Below are 17,299 nucleotides of genomic sequence, written 5' to 3' on the forward strand. Positions count from 1 at the left end.
ATTGATCCATGAGTCCCCCGTGGAAGAAGAATTCGTAGTGTTTCCTCTCTCTATGTATCTTGAATGTATGCGAAATGATTTGATTGTTCACATCTTGATACCCTTCCTGCTTGGCGGTTCGATCAGCCTTCATTCACATAGGCCATGCGAAGCGTAGGGCTCCGGAGCCCTGTACTGTTTCTACTCCTATTCCCCCAAAAACTGCTACCAATTTTCTGTATCATGGATACGCATGGGTCTATGCTTTAAAGGCAGGAGCTATAAATTGCGAAAGAGCCGTTTATCCGTTGGCTTTAAGCGAGCAACCCGTGTCTGACAATTCAGCCATAGTGTCTTCCTTAGGAGCAGACCCGAAATGCTCCAAGAAAGGCTTCGTATTCTCGTTGTCGGCAGCGGTGGTCGAGAACACGCCTTAGCATGGAGACTGAGCAAGTCTCCGCTTGTCGACGCAATCTTCTGTGCTCCAGGGAACGGCGGCACACTTGGAACGCAATCTTCCAGGATATCAAATGTTGCCATCAAGGCTGATGACTATTCGGGCTTGGTTTCTTTTGCTCAGAAGGAACGAGTGAACCTTGTGGTCCCTGGACCGGAAGCGCCGCTGGTAGATGGAATTCAGGGGTATTTCCAGGCAGGTAGGATTTATGTTACTCAAGCCCACTCCACAAAGTAATTACTCGTTGTAGGAAACTGACCCTTTACAACCTAGTTGGAATAAGATGTTTTGGGCCATCGAAAGCTGCCGCCCGATTGGAAGGATCGAAGACGTTTTCCAAAGACTTCATGCAGCGTCACGACATTCCAACTGCCCGTTATCAAAACTTCAACGATTATAAAGCTGCATGCGAATACTTAGATTCTATAAACCACAATGTTGTCATTAAAGCCAGCGGATTGGCAGCTGGGAAGGGTGTCATTATACCTACAAACAGGGAAGAGGCGCTTCGGGCCTTAAAAGAGATTATGCTTGATCGAGAATTTGGCGACTCCGGAGACGAAGTTGTCATCGAAGAGTTTTTAGAAGGTGATGAGTTGAGTATACTGACGTTTTCGGACGGATATACCGTCCGCTCGCTACCCCCTGCGCAGGACCATAAGAGGATTTTTGACGGCGACCAGGGACCAAATACTGGAGGGATGGGATGCTATGCACCAACTCGCATCGCTTCAAAGGAAGTTATTGCTGAAATTGACAGGACGATTGTGCAGCGTAGCATTGATTGTATGAGGAAAGAAGGTATGGCCCTAGACAAAAGTGATATTGCCTAGTCCATAGCAAGTGACTAAAATTCAGTCCAGGTTTCCCGTTCGTCGGAATTTTGTTCACTGGGCTCATGATGACGAAGGACGGACCCAAGGTCCTCGAATATAATGTCCGTGGTGGCGACCCGGAAACCGAAACATTGCTACCTCTCCTCAGCGACGATACCGACCTTGCGGAGATAATGGTTGCTTGTACGGAGCATTGGCTCGATGGAGTGACCATAAAAGTGGATCCCAAGTTTGCGGCCACTGTTATTGCAGTGTCTGAAGGCTATCCTGGGTCGTACCCCAAAGGCCGGGACATCAAGCTCGGTGCCCTAGCACCAGATACGCTGATATTCCACGCCGGCACAACCACGGTCGACGGCAAATTGAAAACCTCTGGCGGCCGAGTGCTTGCTGCAACGGCGACTGCAAGTACCTTGGAAGATGCAGTTGACAAGGCTTACTCAGGAATATCCACCATCGACTTCCAGGGCATGTATTATCGCAAGGACATCGCGCATCGGGCTTTCAGAAACCCCTCTACTCAGCAGGAAGGTCTCACGTATGCGGCTGCTGGGGTCTCCATCGACGCTGGAAACGAACTGGTGAACTCCATCAAAGCCAATGTTGCGCGAACCAAACGTCCGGGATCCGATGCAATCATCGGTGGTTTTGGAGGCGCATTTTCTCTTGCAGCCTGTAATTCTGGGTTTCACAGCTCTTCGCCTACTTTAATTGGTGCCATCGATGGCGTTGGCACCAAGCTCAAGGTTGCGCATGAAATGGGGATTCACAATACCGTTGGAATTGACCTCGTCGCGATGAACGTGAACGATCTCGTTGTGCAAGGTGCGGAGCCACTCCTGTTCCTGGATTGCTACAGCTGCGGCAAACTGGATGTTGAGATCGCGGCGTCTTTCGTTGCCGGCGTCGCCGACGGCTGCGTTGAATCTGGCTGCGCTCTTGTTGGTGGAGAGACCGCTGAGATGCCTGGCCTTTTTATCGATGCTGCCTACGATGCGGTGGGTGCTGCGATTGGCGCCATCGATACGAACAAGAACCCCATTCTGCCCATTACCGATCAGATGAAAGTCGGTGATGTCCTGCTCGGTTTGACTAGCAGCGGTCCACATTCAAACGGCTACTCTCTGGTCCGAAAGATAGTAGAACGTTCCGGGCTATCCTACAGGGATCCAGCACCCTTCGAGACACCCGCAAGCTCCTTGGGCGCTGCTCTCTTGACACCTACTAGAATCTATGTCAAACCTCTCCTGTCGGCCCTTAGCTCCTTTGCCACTGGGACGATCAAAGGCTTAGCACATATTACCGGTGGTGGATTGGTTGAAAATGTTCCCCGGGCCCTTCCCAAAAACCTTTGCGCTGAAATCGACGTCACCACGTGGCCATTGCCCAGTGTTTTCAAATGGCTCAAGAAGACAGGGAATGTCAGCAGTTCTGAAATGGGCAGAGCTCTCAACAACGGCATCGGAATGGTTCTAGTGGTGTCTGCGGGAGAAGCGGACAAGGTGAAGGGCCATCTGGAAAAGCAGGGAGAGACGGTGTATGTTATTGGTGCTCTTATTGAGAACACGAATAACTCAGACGGATGTGTGCTGAAGAATTTGGAAACGTGGGACAATTAGTATAAACAGAGCATTAGACGGTCGAATTTTGATGCCTGGAAAATCATGGGTAACTAACGAGGACGATTCCTGGAGGCTTTTGTTTGGCATAACTCCTCTGTAGTTGAACTACTAGTTATCTGATGCACCGGAAAAAGGAAACATGAAAGCAATCCAATGTGTATCCGAGACCCTCACAAACTTACCAGTATTCAAAAGTTGTGCAAACATGTTCAAATATCTACATCTTGAATGGGTGTGTTGAGAGTGATTCGCTCTTTTCTTGGTTCCCTTGTTGCCCCAAGACCCCAACTGTGACAACACAACGCAACAGCGAAATATCCAGGCTGTTTCGGGGGAGTTGACTACCCTTCCATCTCCTACAGGAAACATCAACGATTCTTTCTTGTGACCACGCTGAGGCCTCAAGGTGCCACATCTCCGCTGGCCCTGCGCGGTGCTCCTCTGGCACAAGCAGTGTTCTTGTGACGAATCTCCCGCTTGTGGCTCGGGACTGGACCAAAATTCTTCCCATCCGTTAGGGCCTTGTACTACCCAACGGACGCATTCTGACGGTTTGCAACCATCAGAAATCTCATGCTTGAATCATCCCAATCTTAGGCTACGGCCTTGGGTGGTCACAGTGCAAAAGGCACTCCGCCAGGGAGGGCGGGAAATGGAGGCATCACATAGTCTTTCTCGCCTTCTGGCTGTTTGATATGTTGGCATTCAAAGGCTATTTTCAAAACTGTTGGAAAGCCGCTTCACCTGGCGAGCGCTCGGAAGAGATCTTTGGACAAATGACTCGACTTTGACCTCGCTCCTCCGGTCACCGGGTTGGCAAAATAATGCGGATGGATTATTATTCCGCAACGGAGTTCCAGCGGCAGTGGGATACAATAATGGCATTTCTGCCTGTGAAGGATGCTGGTGCTACTGAAGATTCTGCTGTTCCTTACAAGCAGATTTGAACTGGCATTACCCGTCTATCTTGATTTGAAATGCTCGTTGATGTATTTTGGAGGTGCTCCGCGGTGCACTTCGGTTGACCTCCCCATGTCCACCTTCACACACTCGTTCATCTAAGAAATGCAGTCGGAGGCCTTCCGCGCTGTTGGATCATTTCGACTCCTCAGGCGGTCGATGACTTGCCATCTGACAGGTTCAGATGTGAGAAATCGGGTGCAATGCTCTTGAATTAGAATGGTTCAAACGTGCCGCTGCCCACACCTGTGGTTTTCTTCAGCTACGATTTACAATGCGTGATGCGTTTTGAGGTCAGGCGCATCTAGGTCTTTTCCACGTATTCCTCCGGCCGCTTCCTGTATGGTCCAATATTGTGCCACGAGGAAGTACAAATAGCCGACTCCATCTCCTTTCCCAAGGCATCCCCTCTTGATCAAATCCAGATTTCAATTACACGGAACGTCTAATGATTCGATTTCTGCTAGGTCTTTTACTTACTCTTCAAACTCTCACTCAAGCAGCATTGATTCCAACCATGGCTGGCACTACCACCGATGTTGAGGCTCGGGCGGCGAGTGGTCTTCGATCTGTCGTATACTTTGTCAATTGGGTATGATTCTATCCATTCTTTCCACTTCATCAATCTTTACTAAGTGTGCCCATTAGGCAATCTATGGACGCAGTCACAATCCACAGGATTTGAAGATTGATCAGTTCACTCATATCTTATACGCCTTTGCCAACATTCGACCCTCGGGAGAAGTGTATCTATCTGACCCATGGGCCGACACTGACAAGCACTACCCGGGCGACAGGTGGGACGAACCGGGCAAGAATGTGTACGGCTGTGTCAAGCAAATGTTCTTGCTCAAGAAGAAGAACCGAAATTTGAAGACCTTGCTGTCCATTGGGGGATGGACTTATTCAAAAAATTTCAAAGCTCCGGCGAGCACGGAGGCGGGGAGGAAAATGTTTGCAGATTCCTCGCTGAAGTTGATGAAGGATTTGGGATTTGATGGTATTGATATTGACTGGGAGGTCAGTAGTTGAGATCCCCCCTATGCGGATCAGTTTGATGTGTTGCTGACTTGGCTGTAGTATCCTGAGGATGAGAACCAAGCAAATGACCTCGTGCTCTTGCTTAAAGCCTGCAGAGAGGTATGAACTCACTATCGAATGGCCAAGTATGAGATTGCTTATCAACCCTTAGGCTCTTGATGCGTATTCCGCAAAGCACCCGGAAGGCAAGAAGTTCTCTCTCACTGTTGCCTCGCCAGCAGGTCAGTTGCATTTGACGAATCTATTTGCTAGATTAGAAGAACCCTTATTCATATAAATCACAGGTCCCCAGAATTACAACAAGATGAAGCTGGCAGACATGAACAAGTACCTTGATTTCTGGAACCTCATGGCCTACGATTTCAGCGGTAGCTGGAACAAAGTAGCGGGCCATATGTCGAACGTCTTCCCTTCGACCACCAAGCCGGAAACCACGCCATTCAGCGGCGACAAGGCTGTCAAGGACTACATCAAAGCCGGTGTTCCAGCGAATAAGATCGTCCTCGGAATGCCCCTTTATGGGAGAGCTTTCGCAGAGACGGATGGAATCGGCGCTGCCTTTAGCGGTGTCGGCGGTGGCTCTTGGGAGAACGGAGTCTGGGACTACAAAGCCATGCCACAGCCGGGTGCTCAGGTCACCGAGTTGGACGATATCGCCGCCTCGTACTCTTACGATAAGGGCAAGCGGTACCTGATCAGCTACGACACGCCCAAGATAGCGGGTCAGAAGGCCGAGTATGTCACGAAGAATGGCCTTGGAGGTGGGATGTGGTGGGAAAGCAGCAGCGACAAGACGGGCTCTGACAGCCTTGTTGGAACCGTAGGTCTTCTGATCCCCTCAGATGTTGAGTTCAAATATTGACGACGCATCTACAGGTTGTTGGGAAATTCGGTGGCTTGGGAAGCCTTGAGAAGCGAGAGAACGAGATCAACTACCCAGAGTCGATCTACGACAATCTGAAGAATGGAATGAAATAGTTAGCTGAGGCTGGATACTACTTGTTCATAAGCTCATTACTTGTCCTTCGTTTTGGCACTGTACATAGTTACGATTCTCTCGTTTACCAGTTCGATCCGGACGGACTGCGGCGACTCTCGTTTATCAGGATTTACGACTAGTTAATTAGAATATCTGAAAGGCCTTTTGAATATGGATTTCCCGATTTATGTCCATACACCCCCTCGGGGAGGCCAGCAACTCGAATTCCTTTCCGCCGTGATAGAGAGGCGATGACCGCGTGATCGTAGATTTTCCACTTCACCTCTTCCCCAACTTCCTCACCAACAGACTTCCTCCCGTCCGGCCGACGCAGAACCGTCGATCAAACACAGCAAGCCGCCGGATCTAGCGTCGAGGTTCCAGCAAGTCAGAGAAATCCAAACCATTGTGATCTTCGTCCACGCGCCTCGCTGCGACCTGGCCACGACCAACTTGCCGAAGAGCTCTCCCGGACCCAAGAAAGAACCTCGCCGTGCTACAGACAATTCTCCACAAGTCCGAAGTCGAGTGCGCGGGTTTGCGGGTTCCCTGACCCATATTTTGTGTCTTCAGAGGCGTCGAGAAGAAGCACCAAAGGGCCGAGGGCGCGAAGCCCGACCGCTGGTAACTCTCCCCAGAATGCATCCCTCTGCAAACCGCCATAAAGCTCACGTTATTATTTTAATTGCCACTTATGAATGCTCCTTTCGGGGCAAAAAGGGCATCGCTCAAAGTTTTTCTTCGAATCTTCCATCCGTCGAGATCCCCGACCGAAGTCCCGACAGAGTTCCCCCCAGATTATGATGTTTGAACCATGGTAGCTGGATGCATCCTGCAGAGACGGGCCCCCTGCGTGATCGTGCTGAAAGCCGTCTCGTTACATGTGAGGCCATGCCGCCATGGCGTTCTTCAGATGATCGTCGACTACTCTGTAGATCACAGTCGTGATTCGTGGGCAGAATCAGCCTAGTCAAGTTAAGAAGCGAACTAGCTCGCCAGCTACGACAGAGTTGTACGTCATGTGGGAATCCGTCGAAGCTCAAAGCTTTCAGAAAGATACAAAGCTAGCGTTGATTTCACGACACCAGAGAAAGACGGGTTTCAACAGCGGCACTGCGTCTAGACATTTGATGGCCAGGAGCGTAGTCCATTTCTAGCAGGCTAGCACTTCCTCCATCACATCCACAGTTACCATGAAGAGTCTCCGCTCAAGCGAATATCAAACCACACAATGGGCCCAGATATCACCGCCGTGCTCGCGCTGCCTGGAAAATCATCGTCACTTCCGATTTCTGGAATGTAGGGGGCTCTTTCAATGGAGAGAAAGGGCTACTGCTTCTCCCAATAACCGTTGGTGAAGAACTCGCCTCCACCCATGGGTGGCCACTTGATGATTTCCCAGATTTTGGTCCCAGACTGCCCCAGTCCAAGCACCAATTCTTCCCTTCTGATCCTTGCCTCGACTGCATGCTATCCCGGTGGGCTTCTACCATGCAATACCATTTTCTCCTGTTTCTCCACCTCCTTATGAACCAAGGATGCAGAGACACCCTCAAAGCTGGGGAAAACTCTGTGCATTGGGATTAGCTTTTCCTCTCTCAATCCGGGACGAAGGTATATACGGGGAAATTCCCTGAAATTTCTCACTCTTTTTCTTCCTTCCTTCCTTCTCTATACGCTGCTGTCCAGCTCAGCTTTCGAACCGTATTGCAAACGGTGATACTCCACAAGATGTCTTTTGAACAACCGCGAGACGCTGGAATGCCTCCTGCTCCAATGCATGGAGTGCAATTCCAAGATGCAAATTCTATGAATGGGACCGCTGCCTCGAGCACGCATCACAATCCTTTCTATGTCAAAGATGGCGATACTCCCCGGATCTTCACGGTCTCGCAGGTTCCCCATCCTCCCTTCGAGAAGCTTGGTAACCCAGGTCCGTTGGGACTCTTGAGTTTCGCGGTCACTACTTTCGTTTTAGGCCTTTACCAATGCGGTGCAGGGTAAGTTATAAGTGATAGCGTAGAACCTATCATCGTGAGCTTTTGACTAACTGAATTATCAATAGTCTACCTCACAGCAACCCTCGAGGCGATGTTGGCCCAGACGCTGCGATTTTCGGTCTAGCCATCTTCATGGGCGGCATGGCGCAGCTCATTGCTGGCATCATGGAATTCCGTGTTGGCAACACCTTCGGTACAACAGTGCACATTTCCTACGGCGCCTTTTGGCTCAGCTACGCCATGTTTCACGTCCCATCACTTGGCATGGCGGCGGCCTACAGAGGAGACGAGCGCGCCATCTCCTTCGCCATTGGCATCTATCTCATCCTCTGGTGCTTCCTCACATTCCTCTTCCTCCTTGCCGCTCTCCGGACAAACATTGCCATCGTTTCGGTATTCACAACCCTCGTCCTGGCCTTCCTCTTCCTCTCCATCGCAAATTTCATTGCGACCACGCATCCCGATGCCGCAATCGCAGTGAATAAGACTGGTGGCGCCATCTCAGTGGTTTGCGCGTTTTTGGCATTCTACGCTGGCTCTTCTGGTCTCATGTTACCTGAAACGACATTTATCAGGTTCCCGTTGGGAAAGTTCAAGAGCCCGGAAGATCACCCGCACACCAAGGTATAAACAGAAAATAAAAGGGGAAAGTTTTTTTTGGTTTCTTTTAGAGCCTGGATATCTACAGTGTTATATATACCCCTAGGGAGGAGAGGCCAGCCTTGCTTATTTTAGTCTTTTTCTCTGATGGATTCTATCAAATCTTGTCGACGCCAAGTCATGGTACATTATATCAGTTCTCTGCCCGGGCTTTCTCCATATGCCGTGGCTTTTGTATCGGGAAATCTCTTATCTGCGCATCTTACTCTAAGTTAGTTTAGCTAGAGAATTGGGAAGATCATCACACAGTCTTGGACAACAATCCAACTTGATTACGGCTTGGTGGAATACCGAGTAACTTGAAGGTAGGCCCTAGGGTCTTCCATTCGTTAGTGCGAAATAAAAGCAGATCGATATTCAAAATAATACATATTCCGCAGAATAGTACGGATACAATGCAGCTTGAGATAGCTAATAAAGACCGAGACATCGTGAGCCGTCACTGGAGATGATCAAGATTCCCGATATCCCAATTGGCCATAATTATCCATGCGAAAAATACCAGGTTTGGAAAGCAAGCCAACGGGATATAGAGAGCTATTGAGTATTCCGCACGCCGAGTATCCCAAGTCAAGTAAAGTCCCCAAGCTGAGTAGTTGTCTCTGAGAGTTGATACATTTCCATTTGCCTGATTCCAACGTACTGTAGCTCCCAACATAGTCGGTCCGGGGAGAGTGCTGCCTGGCCCTTGAAGTTGTAGCCTGCATATTATTACCCCGCTTTGGCACATCGCTGCCCATCCCTTAAAATAAATGAAAAGGCCGACTCATGTCAATATCATACCTATCTTATATCCACTCTGGATCCGTTCAATTCGCCAGCTTGGTAACATCCAGATATTATCACAATGACTATGCCCGGTGATTCACTTCTAGGTGATATCACAGGAGGATTGGAAGAGAAAAAAAAGCAACTAGAGGCACTGAAAGATGAAAATGAAGATGTTGAAAGGTTTATAGCTTTCCTTCTACAACAAAAAGCCTCCCTCGAGCAGCTTAGTACCAGGCCAGAGCAGCAAAACAAGCCCGCGAGATTGAGACAAGTGGTGGACGAGCAAATACAAAAAGAACGGGCAAAACTTGAGGAAATCAGAGCCGATCTGCGAAATCTTCAAGGTGTAATTGAGTTGCTCCACTCATAAGTGTGGTTTTCAAACATTCGAGTTTTATTTTATTAGTCTCCCACTAATAATGCAAACCGCAGACATAGTGCTGAAAGCTATGAACAGCCAAGTCCCAACCGCTCTGCGTCCCTCCGTGGTGGAGATATCTGGCGATTGGTATGCTAGTTGCGGGAATGGAAGTTGTTGCTGGGGGCTGTGTGCATTTCGGGATATCGCTTCAGCTTTTTCAATTTCTCTCTTCTTTAAGGCTTTCGCCAGCTGAGATAATTCTTCAGCTGTGGTCGCAATCCTGACGGATGTTGCTTCTATGCCCAACTCCTCTCGCTCCTTTTTATACGACTCATATTCTTCCACTTTTTTCCTCACAGCCTGGTGGTCAGGTTTTCGAATATCAAGCCCAAAGAATGTTTGTACTCGTTCTTTGCCATTTGGACCATAGTACCAGCTATCCAGGGCCTTCCAGTAGATATTGGAGAAGTAGTGCGGCGCCAAAAGTCCCAAAGGAATCAGATAGTCTTGCATGCTGGACAAATCCCACCAATGTTTTGTTAATGGGAGCTCTTGTCTTGGGAGCTTTTCTGGATTATGAAAGGTATATTCCTGACACCCCAGTTCAAAACAAAAGCTATTAGCTGCTGCAAGATACCCAATGAAGGAGATTTTGTCAGAAATCTGAAGAATGTCTTGACTTGTAAGCCAATATGGAGGAACAAACATTTGAACTGGAACTGTGTGGCTCCATTCCCAGTCTAGGACGGACTGAGATGATGTTCAAATTATCATCAACAATGATATTGGGCGGGCGCAGGTCACCATGCATTAAGACAAAAGGCCCATGGTTGAATTCAGGCTGAACCCACTCCATCAGAATGCTCTGGCAGGCATAGATACTATATAAGTATAATTGAGCATCATTCTCATTTAGTATTGATTCGCGGCCCCGGTGAAAATCGTTGGAAATCAGCCTCACTATACTGTAGATATAGTCAATAGTTGATTGAAAGGTATGATTGAGATTCAGAAAGCAGCGAGCATCAAGTCCACTGATTTCTTGTTCATTGATGTCAATTGTCAGTGGATAGGTGTTGGTGAATGTCCAATTTCCACCTTCAGTGAGGGTGAGAGCCCCAATTCGATCAAATTGTTGCCGAAAGAGTTGAATATAGATATCACCTAGTTGAGCATAAAGATGTTCTCGTTTCTTCCGCCTAAAATCATTGAATTTCATTGAATGTAGGGTGTTCCCCTCGATATACTCAATAATCAGGAATGGAAGGCCAAGGATGTTGTCGCCAGTAATTGAGTAGCCATGGATGCGAGGGATTGGAATGGTGGTTTTCTCTGTGATGTATCTATATTCTTGTCAGCATAGAAAATGGCAATGGGCTTTTTGGGGTTATTATTTGGTCAAACTTACTTCATTGTGGCGATTTCACTCCGCATTTTCTCTTCCGGAAATGCCAGTCGGGGAAGTAATGGAATTCTGACCACCCACTTCTCACTCTTGCCGTCATCTTCAAAAACCACTGGGATACATATGTTGTAGCTGCCTCTCTTCCATTCCCCAAGGATATGACAGGCCACCTTTTTTGGATGGCATGACGTCGCCAAATCGCATACTTTCAGGGGGTCAATTCCGGCAACAAAATCGTTACAAGCTGCATTAAGTTTGTGTTCCGTTATTTGATCCATGGATTGTTATCAAGGAAAGTAGTAAGGCTGAGAATCGAGGACACGTCAACTAAGCGGGAAAGTCTCTTGTTTGGGGCGCGCCGGGGAAATAGTTAATTAGAAAAGTAGAGGACAACTGTAAGGGGGAGGATGCTTGGTCTATTCGATCGAGGTGGAAACCGAGCTATCTACGACCGTCGACTGGAAAGGTGTTGTTGGGTTACGTGGAGGCAGCTGGGTTAGCAAACACCACCTAGCTTGCCCGATCTGGCTTAGTGCTAGATCTTTATTCAGTCAACAGCACGCAGCATCAAACTCCCATTTATTTTGTTTCACTCATAGAGATGTGTTGAACCAGTATAGTGAAGAGTCGATCTTACCTTGGCAAGCTTAATACAGAGTACTTTTGGCAACCTCGCATGCCTGTTCGTATTCCAGCATTTTGCAACATTATGCCCACGAACAATATTTCCCACGTCGGGGCATCAGCTGCCTGACCTGATGGTCAATTTTAACATGAAAGGATCGCTTGGACGTCATAATTCCATAGATCAATGATCCCAGAGCATGAAGCTCCTTGATTGTACAAGGCATCCATTCTTCCTCATCCGGGTGTGCGTAGTTAGATGGGGCTACATTCTTGGATGGCATATCAACATGCTGGATGTTGAGATCGTGAGCATATTGAAGAGCGTCAGAGATATCATGGGACCACTGAATTCGATCTGTCAAGGTCGCATCCCTGCCCTTGTGGAAGTAGACATCAAGACAGCCATATTGGGCACGTTCCAGGTAAATCCCATATTTATCATATCATATCACCTGTCAATATTCGGGTAGTATCCTCTTTCTTCAAATCTAGAATAGATTTCCTTAAAGAATTGTTCTCTCGCTTCATTGCCACCCTGTGTAGTTCGGCAAGACAAGAAGAGTACGCAGTTAGCCTAGACCGCTGGAAATCGAACTCCAGCTATCGGTGCGAGACTGTAATATGTGGCCGGTCCTGGAAGGCGCGTCCGCATAGTCACTAGAGTTATCAAGTAATCATGTTCGAGGAGGCATCACATGGAAAGTCATACTATGAATGGTGGCTTAGAGCCGGTATTTAAAACCAGAGGCCATCTCGGAACTTCCATTTTTTGAGCTCGAAATACATAAAGAAGCTGGGGGCAATATTTTCGAGAGGGAATAAAGGATTTGGAGATAAAGGGTGTTGTATAACAAGGGCTAACTAAACTCGGTACCGTAGAGTATGCGAAAACAAAGAATGGGATCGAGAATGGAGTAGTGGCGCCTCTATCTAATCAACCCGTTTGACGTAGAGCGAGCGCAAGCCCTTCGCCAGGAAATAGATGTTGGCCGTAATACTCCTGTAGACCTTATTCCCCAATTCAAATAGCACCTTAGAAGCACTTGCGATGAACAATAGATGGACCAGACTCGTCGTATTCTTGCTTTGAGATCCACATCTGCTGGAATGTGGAGAGGGAGGCGAGAATGGAACCACCGATCCAGACAGAGTACTTACGCTCGGGAGGCGCAATAATTTTAACCTTCATGGAGGAAGGAGCAAGAGCGGTGATTTCCTTCTGCATACGGTCTGCGATACCTGGGTACATGGTTGTGCCACCAGACTAGACATGCGGGTTAGCAGGTGAGACCTTTGAAATCGCAATGCGCAAGGAAGAATAACTCACCATGACGATGTTTCCATAGAGATCCTTTCGGACGTCGACATCGCACTTCATGATAGCGTTGTAGGTAGTGGCGTGGATACCACCGCTTTCGAGGCCAAGGACGCTGGGCTGGAAGAGAGCCTCTGGAGCACGGAATCGTTCGTTGCCAATGGTGATAACTTGACCATCGGGGAGTTCGTAGGATCTCTCCAGGTTGGAGCTCTGGGAAGCGGTTTGGATTTCTTGTTGGAAATCCAAAGCAACATAGCAGAGTTTTTCCTTGATATCGCGGACAATTTCACGCTCAGCAGTGGTAGAGAAGCTGTAACCACGCTCCGCCAAGATCTTCATGAGATAATCAGTGAGGTCACGGCCAGCCATGTCGATACGGGAAATGGCGTGTGGAAGAGCGAAACCCTCATAGATGGGGACAACGTGAGTGACACCGTCACCGGAATCAAGCACAATACCAGTGGTACGGCCGGAGGCGTAAAGAGAGAGGACGGCCTGGATGGAAACATAGAAAGCGGGGGCATTAAAGGTTTCGAAAACGATCTGTGTCATCTTCTCACGGTTGGACTTGGGATTGATGGGAGCCTCAGTCAAAAGGACGGGATGCTCCTCGGGTGCGACACGCAATTCGTTGTAGAAAGTGTGATGCCAGATCTTTTCCATGTCATCCCAGTTCGTGACGACACCGTGCTCGATTGGGTATCTCAAAGTTAAGATACCACGCTTTGACTGTGCCTCGTCGCCCAACGTAGGAATCCTTCTGGCCCATGCCGATCATGATACTAAAAAAGAGGGGTGAGTTGACTGGCACCAAACCTATCAAGGGAGAGCGCATTTACCCATGGTGGCGAGGACGACCGCCAATGGATGCTATCAATTGGCGTCAGTATTCCACATACATTGAATAGGGCAGATGATAGCGATGTGGACTGCCATCCTGGTAAACGAGTCAAGCAGGGGGAAGCTTACGGAAAACAGCTCTTGGAGCATCGTCACCGGCAAAACCGGCTTTGCACATGCCGGAACTGTCAGCAAGCAATTAGCATGGCTGTAACAAATGACCACCAGACCTCCATCCATTGCATCTGTTATGAATATCGACAGGGTGGGGTAGGCGTCGAGGTTGCGAAACAGGTTCGTTGGAAATAGGGCAGTGCTGGGTTGATACAGCATGCTCCGGGGGTGTCAACATACCCATTGTCGATAACGAGAGCAGCAACTTCTTCTGTATAGAGCGAAACACAGGCAGTTAGTCCAGAGTCCTCGCCATCAAGACACGAGCAGCGACGAGGAGATTGGGCGAGGCCAGGTCGAGGTCGAGGTCGAGGTCCAGGGATGCCTTACCTTCCATGGTGGGCGAGCGTCAAAAGGAAACTAAGAATTAATGAAAATATACGTGAGAATGGAAGAAGCAGAAAAAGGGCCTGTCAAGCAAAGATGAGCTGTACAGGCGAAGAGAAGCAAGATGGAGCGAGAAAGGTGGATGGGAGGAAGTTGGGGGAAAGGGAGGTTGGGTGTTGTTGTTGGTGGAATGTTAATTGGGGGGGGTCGAGAGTTGGACGGTGGAAGTGGAGCGAGAAGAGAGGAAGAAGAGAGCAAGAGAGCGAAGAGACACAGAGAGAAAGACACCGAAACTTTGGCGAGTGCAGCACAGAGGGGTTGATACGTACGTTACTAGCTTGAAATCTTGCGTGGCTCGGTACTAGTGACTTGGCTGCCAGGGGAACTTGCCACTCAACCGCGCGTACTTGGTACTTGTGCGTTCGCTGAGCCCGCTTGACAGCCCACTTCCAAAAACACCCCACACAAAAGACCTCCGTCCTGCCGCTTTATATATATTTGCTGGCGCAGCCTCTCTCTCCAGGCCCCAAAATTCATGACTTCGATTTTCTTTTGCTCTGTCCTGGGAATTTCCGACTTCTGGAATGCTGCCGCCTTGATATTTGAACAGCTGATGCGGCAACTAGGTAACGACGATAACAACACAGCATCGCAACCTCAATACGTACTCAGCCCACTTCCAGTTGCTTCATCCAGTAGCTGACTATCCGGCTGCGAACCTTGAGGCCCAAACATAGAAATGACGGGCCATTGGACGTGGTATCAAACCATCTTTGTTGACTACAAATGCCCTTTCTATTTTCCTACAGTACACCTACTTCTGTTGATTTATTGATCCATTTCATTCTGAGCTCAAGCCCTCAATGCACAGCTAAGAGTCCCGAAACTCAAATGCGGTTTGCAGAGTTCCCAAACAGCACAAGATCCTTACAACCCAGCCCGACGCACATACGTACTTGTCTCTAGGCAAAAATATTTAAAACTGCTGCCTCACCGTGTTATCTCACTTGACGCTGAGAGAAAATGTAGACAGGAATGATACTGCTCCTTCACTGCGAATGGTCCCGGTGGCACAAACGACGCGCGTTGGATGGAAAACTCGCTGCTCTTGGCATCGGTTTGCGGTACTGTCCAGAGGTTTGGGAACTGTATCAAAACCTTATGGACGGAGACGCAAATATGGTTGCTAACATCCAGCGTGGATGGCCCCTAATGCCCATCAGTGCCCTATTGCCAATGCAAAATACTCTTCCTTGGGTGTAACTGCGATCTCGATACTACGTAAGTGGCGACTCGGGCCTGACTTCGATGCCTGCCGTGATATCTGCAAGGCAAACCGGGGTATTGCGAGATTGCCCGAACGATCGGGATGATCGTGAATATTCTGGCTTTTTGCTTGGGCCACATTGCGGTCCATGTATACTGAATTTCGATGATTCAAATCTGTCGATGGCTGACCTTTTTTTGAAACAGAAAAGCCTACGAAGTACAGAAGATTTCACATAAAACTATTTTTGCACACAGAAGTGAGGTTCATCTCACGTCAAGAGGTACCGGCCTATACTACGAAGCTGTTTGCCTATCTGCTTTCGAAGGTAGCCATTCCGTTATGACTACTACCCATGGTGGTTACCGGTATCTACTCTGAATGGAAAAGGGATGTCCGGAAATGGCTTTGGTAAGTCGGAATGAGGCATCCTGATAAAAGTCAAGGGCCCTTTTCTCTCTACGCAAACGGAGCTACTGACATAGATGCTGAACCGTAATTTCACACACCTCAAAGGAGCGAATCATAGATATATTGAATCCGTAGTCGGATCCTGCCCACTTAATTTCTAGATGAGATAGCTTAGATAAAGAATTGAATTCATCATAGGAGAGAAAGGTGGTATAAAACTCATATAAGTGCATAAGTCACCAAAAAATGCATTTAAGCGCAAAACAATAGGCTTGTTCTGGATGCCTCGATGGACTTCGATAAGCTTCGATGCCTCGGCCAAGATAAAAGATCGCGCCAAATCGCATTCATCACAGTTTGGACAAACTATCAGCGATTCAGAGGCTCACCGTTCGACCAACCCTAAATAAATACCACCAGCGCGCTGCAAGAATCAAAAACGCCATACTAAGCGCGCAAGGGAAAAAACAAAAAAAACAAGGACGCCCACCATGGACTCGCAGATGAACAACCTCCTTAAATGGAGCATCGAAAACTCCGGTCCCGCCCAGCCCAGCGATTCCGAGCAAGTCAAGCAAGACCATTCCCGCAGCCGCCTTGACGCCGACGCTCTCCAGCGCCTCATCGGCAACGCGCCCTCGGACGCTGAACTGATGAAAGCCGCCATGGAGGTGATCCACAGCGAGGACGCCACTCTGGAAAACAAGCTCATCGCATTCGACAACTTTGAGCAATTGATCGAGAATTTGGATAATGCGAATAACATGGGCGTGCTGGGTCTGTGGACGCCGTTGGTGGCGGCGCTGGGGCATGGGGATGCGGAGATGAGGAAGATGGCGGCGTGGTGTATTGGGACGGCGGTGCAGAATAATGAAAAAGCGCAGGATAAGGTGGGTTTTTTTCTTTTTCTGCTAATAGCCTCTTGATTTTTTTTTTTTCTTCTTTGAAATAATCGGTCTGACTGTGCCTTGGTATAGTTTCTGGACTTTAAAGCGATTCCGACCCTGCTTTCGTTGGCACAGACGGATCCTGAGACGGCCGTCCGCCGAAAGGCGATTTACGCGCTCTCTTCAGCGGTGCGGAATCACCAGGCGGCGCTTGATGAATTGCAAAAGCATTTGCCGAGTGATTATGCTCCCGACAGTGGGAAACTGAACGCTAGTGATATGGACGGGATCGATGCGATTATGAATAAATTGAAAGAGGTTCCGGCGTAGCAAAGATTTGATGCCTGCACCTTTCTTTAATGTGCATGATGGAGTTT

At 48.6% G+C, this 17,299-nt stretch overlaps 6 protein-coding genes across 6 annotated transcripts; 4 read left to right on the forward strand and 2 right to left on the reverse strand.

The window, feature by feature from the left end:
* Positions 1-355: 355 nt before the first annotated feature.
* UREG_03041 (phosphoribosylformylglycinamidine cyclo-ligase) lies at positions 356-2,891 on the forward strand (the record flags this gene model as incomplete). Its single annotated transcript, XM_002543479.1, has 3 exons — positions 356-635; positions 710-1,237; positions 1,300-2,891. The coding sequence occupies 3 exons, from the start codon at positions 356-358 to the stop codon at positions 2,889-2,891; spliced, it is 2,400 nt and encodes a 799-aa protein (XP_002543525.1).
* A 1,480-nt stretch (positions 2,892-4,371) lies between these two features.
* UREG_03042 (endochitinase 1) lies at positions 4,372-5,873 on the forward strand (the record flags this gene model as incomplete). Its single annotated transcript, XM_002543480.1, has 6 exons — positions 4,372-4,446; positions 4,503-4,874; positions 4,935-4,994; positions 5,047-5,116; positions 5,180-5,715; positions 5,772-5,873. The coding sequence occupies 6 exons, from the start codon at positions 4,372-4,374 to the stop codon at positions 5,871-5,873; spliced, it is 1,215 nt and encodes a 404-aa protein (XP_002543526.1).
* Positions 5,874-7,605: 1,732 nt separating this feature from the next.
* Positions 7,606-8,504, forward strand: UREG_03043 (uncharacterized protein; the record flags this gene model as incomplete). The annotated part of the gene is made up of 2 exons (XM_002543481.1): positions 7,606-7,874; positions 7,940-8,504. The coding sequence occupies 2 exons, from the start codon at positions 7,606-7,608 to the stop codon at positions 8,502-8,504; spliced, it is 834 nt and encodes a 277-aa protein (XP_002543527.1).
* Positions 8,505-9,699: 1,195 nt separating this feature from the next.
* Positions 9,700-11,349, reverse strand: UREG_03044 (uncharacterized protein; the record flags this gene model as incomplete). Its single annotated transcript, XM_002543482.1, has 3 exons — positions 9,700-10,329; positions 10,373-11,009; positions 11,075-11,349. 3 exons carry the CDS (start codon positions 11,347-11,349, stop codon positions 9,700-9,702), a joined length of 1,542 nt encoding a protein of 513 aa, XP_002543528.1.
* A 1,382-nt stretch (positions 11,350-12,731) lies between these two features.
* On the reverse strand, positions 12,732-13,679 carry UREG_03045 (actin; the record flags this gene model as incomplete). The annotated part of the gene is made up of 2 exons (XM_002543483.1): positions 12,732-12,962; positions 13,026-13,679. 2 exons carry the CDS (start codon positions 13,677-13,679, stop codon positions 12,732-12,734), a joined length of 885 nt encoding a protein of 294 aa, XP_002543529.1.
* A 2,847-nt stretch (positions 13,680-16,526) lies between these two features.
* UREG_03046 (uncharacterized protein) lies at positions 16,527-17,252 on the forward strand (the record flags this gene model as incomplete). Its single annotated transcript, XM_002543484.1, has 2 exons — positions 16,527-16,925; positions 17,013-17,252. The coding sequence occupies 2 exons, from the start codon at positions 16,527-16,529 to the stop codon at positions 17,250-17,252; spliced, it is 639 nt and encodes a 212-aa protein (XP_002543530.1).
* Positions 17,253-17,299: the final 47 nt, after the last annotated feature.

Source organism: Uncinocarpus reesii, genomic scaffold (genome assembly GCF_000003515.1).
Source record: "Uncinocarpus reesii 1704 scaffold_2 genomic scaffold, whole genome shotgun sequence".
NCBI lineage: Eukaryota > Fungi > Ascomycota > Eurotiomycetes > Onygenales > Onygenaceae > Uncinocarpus > Uncinocarpus reesii.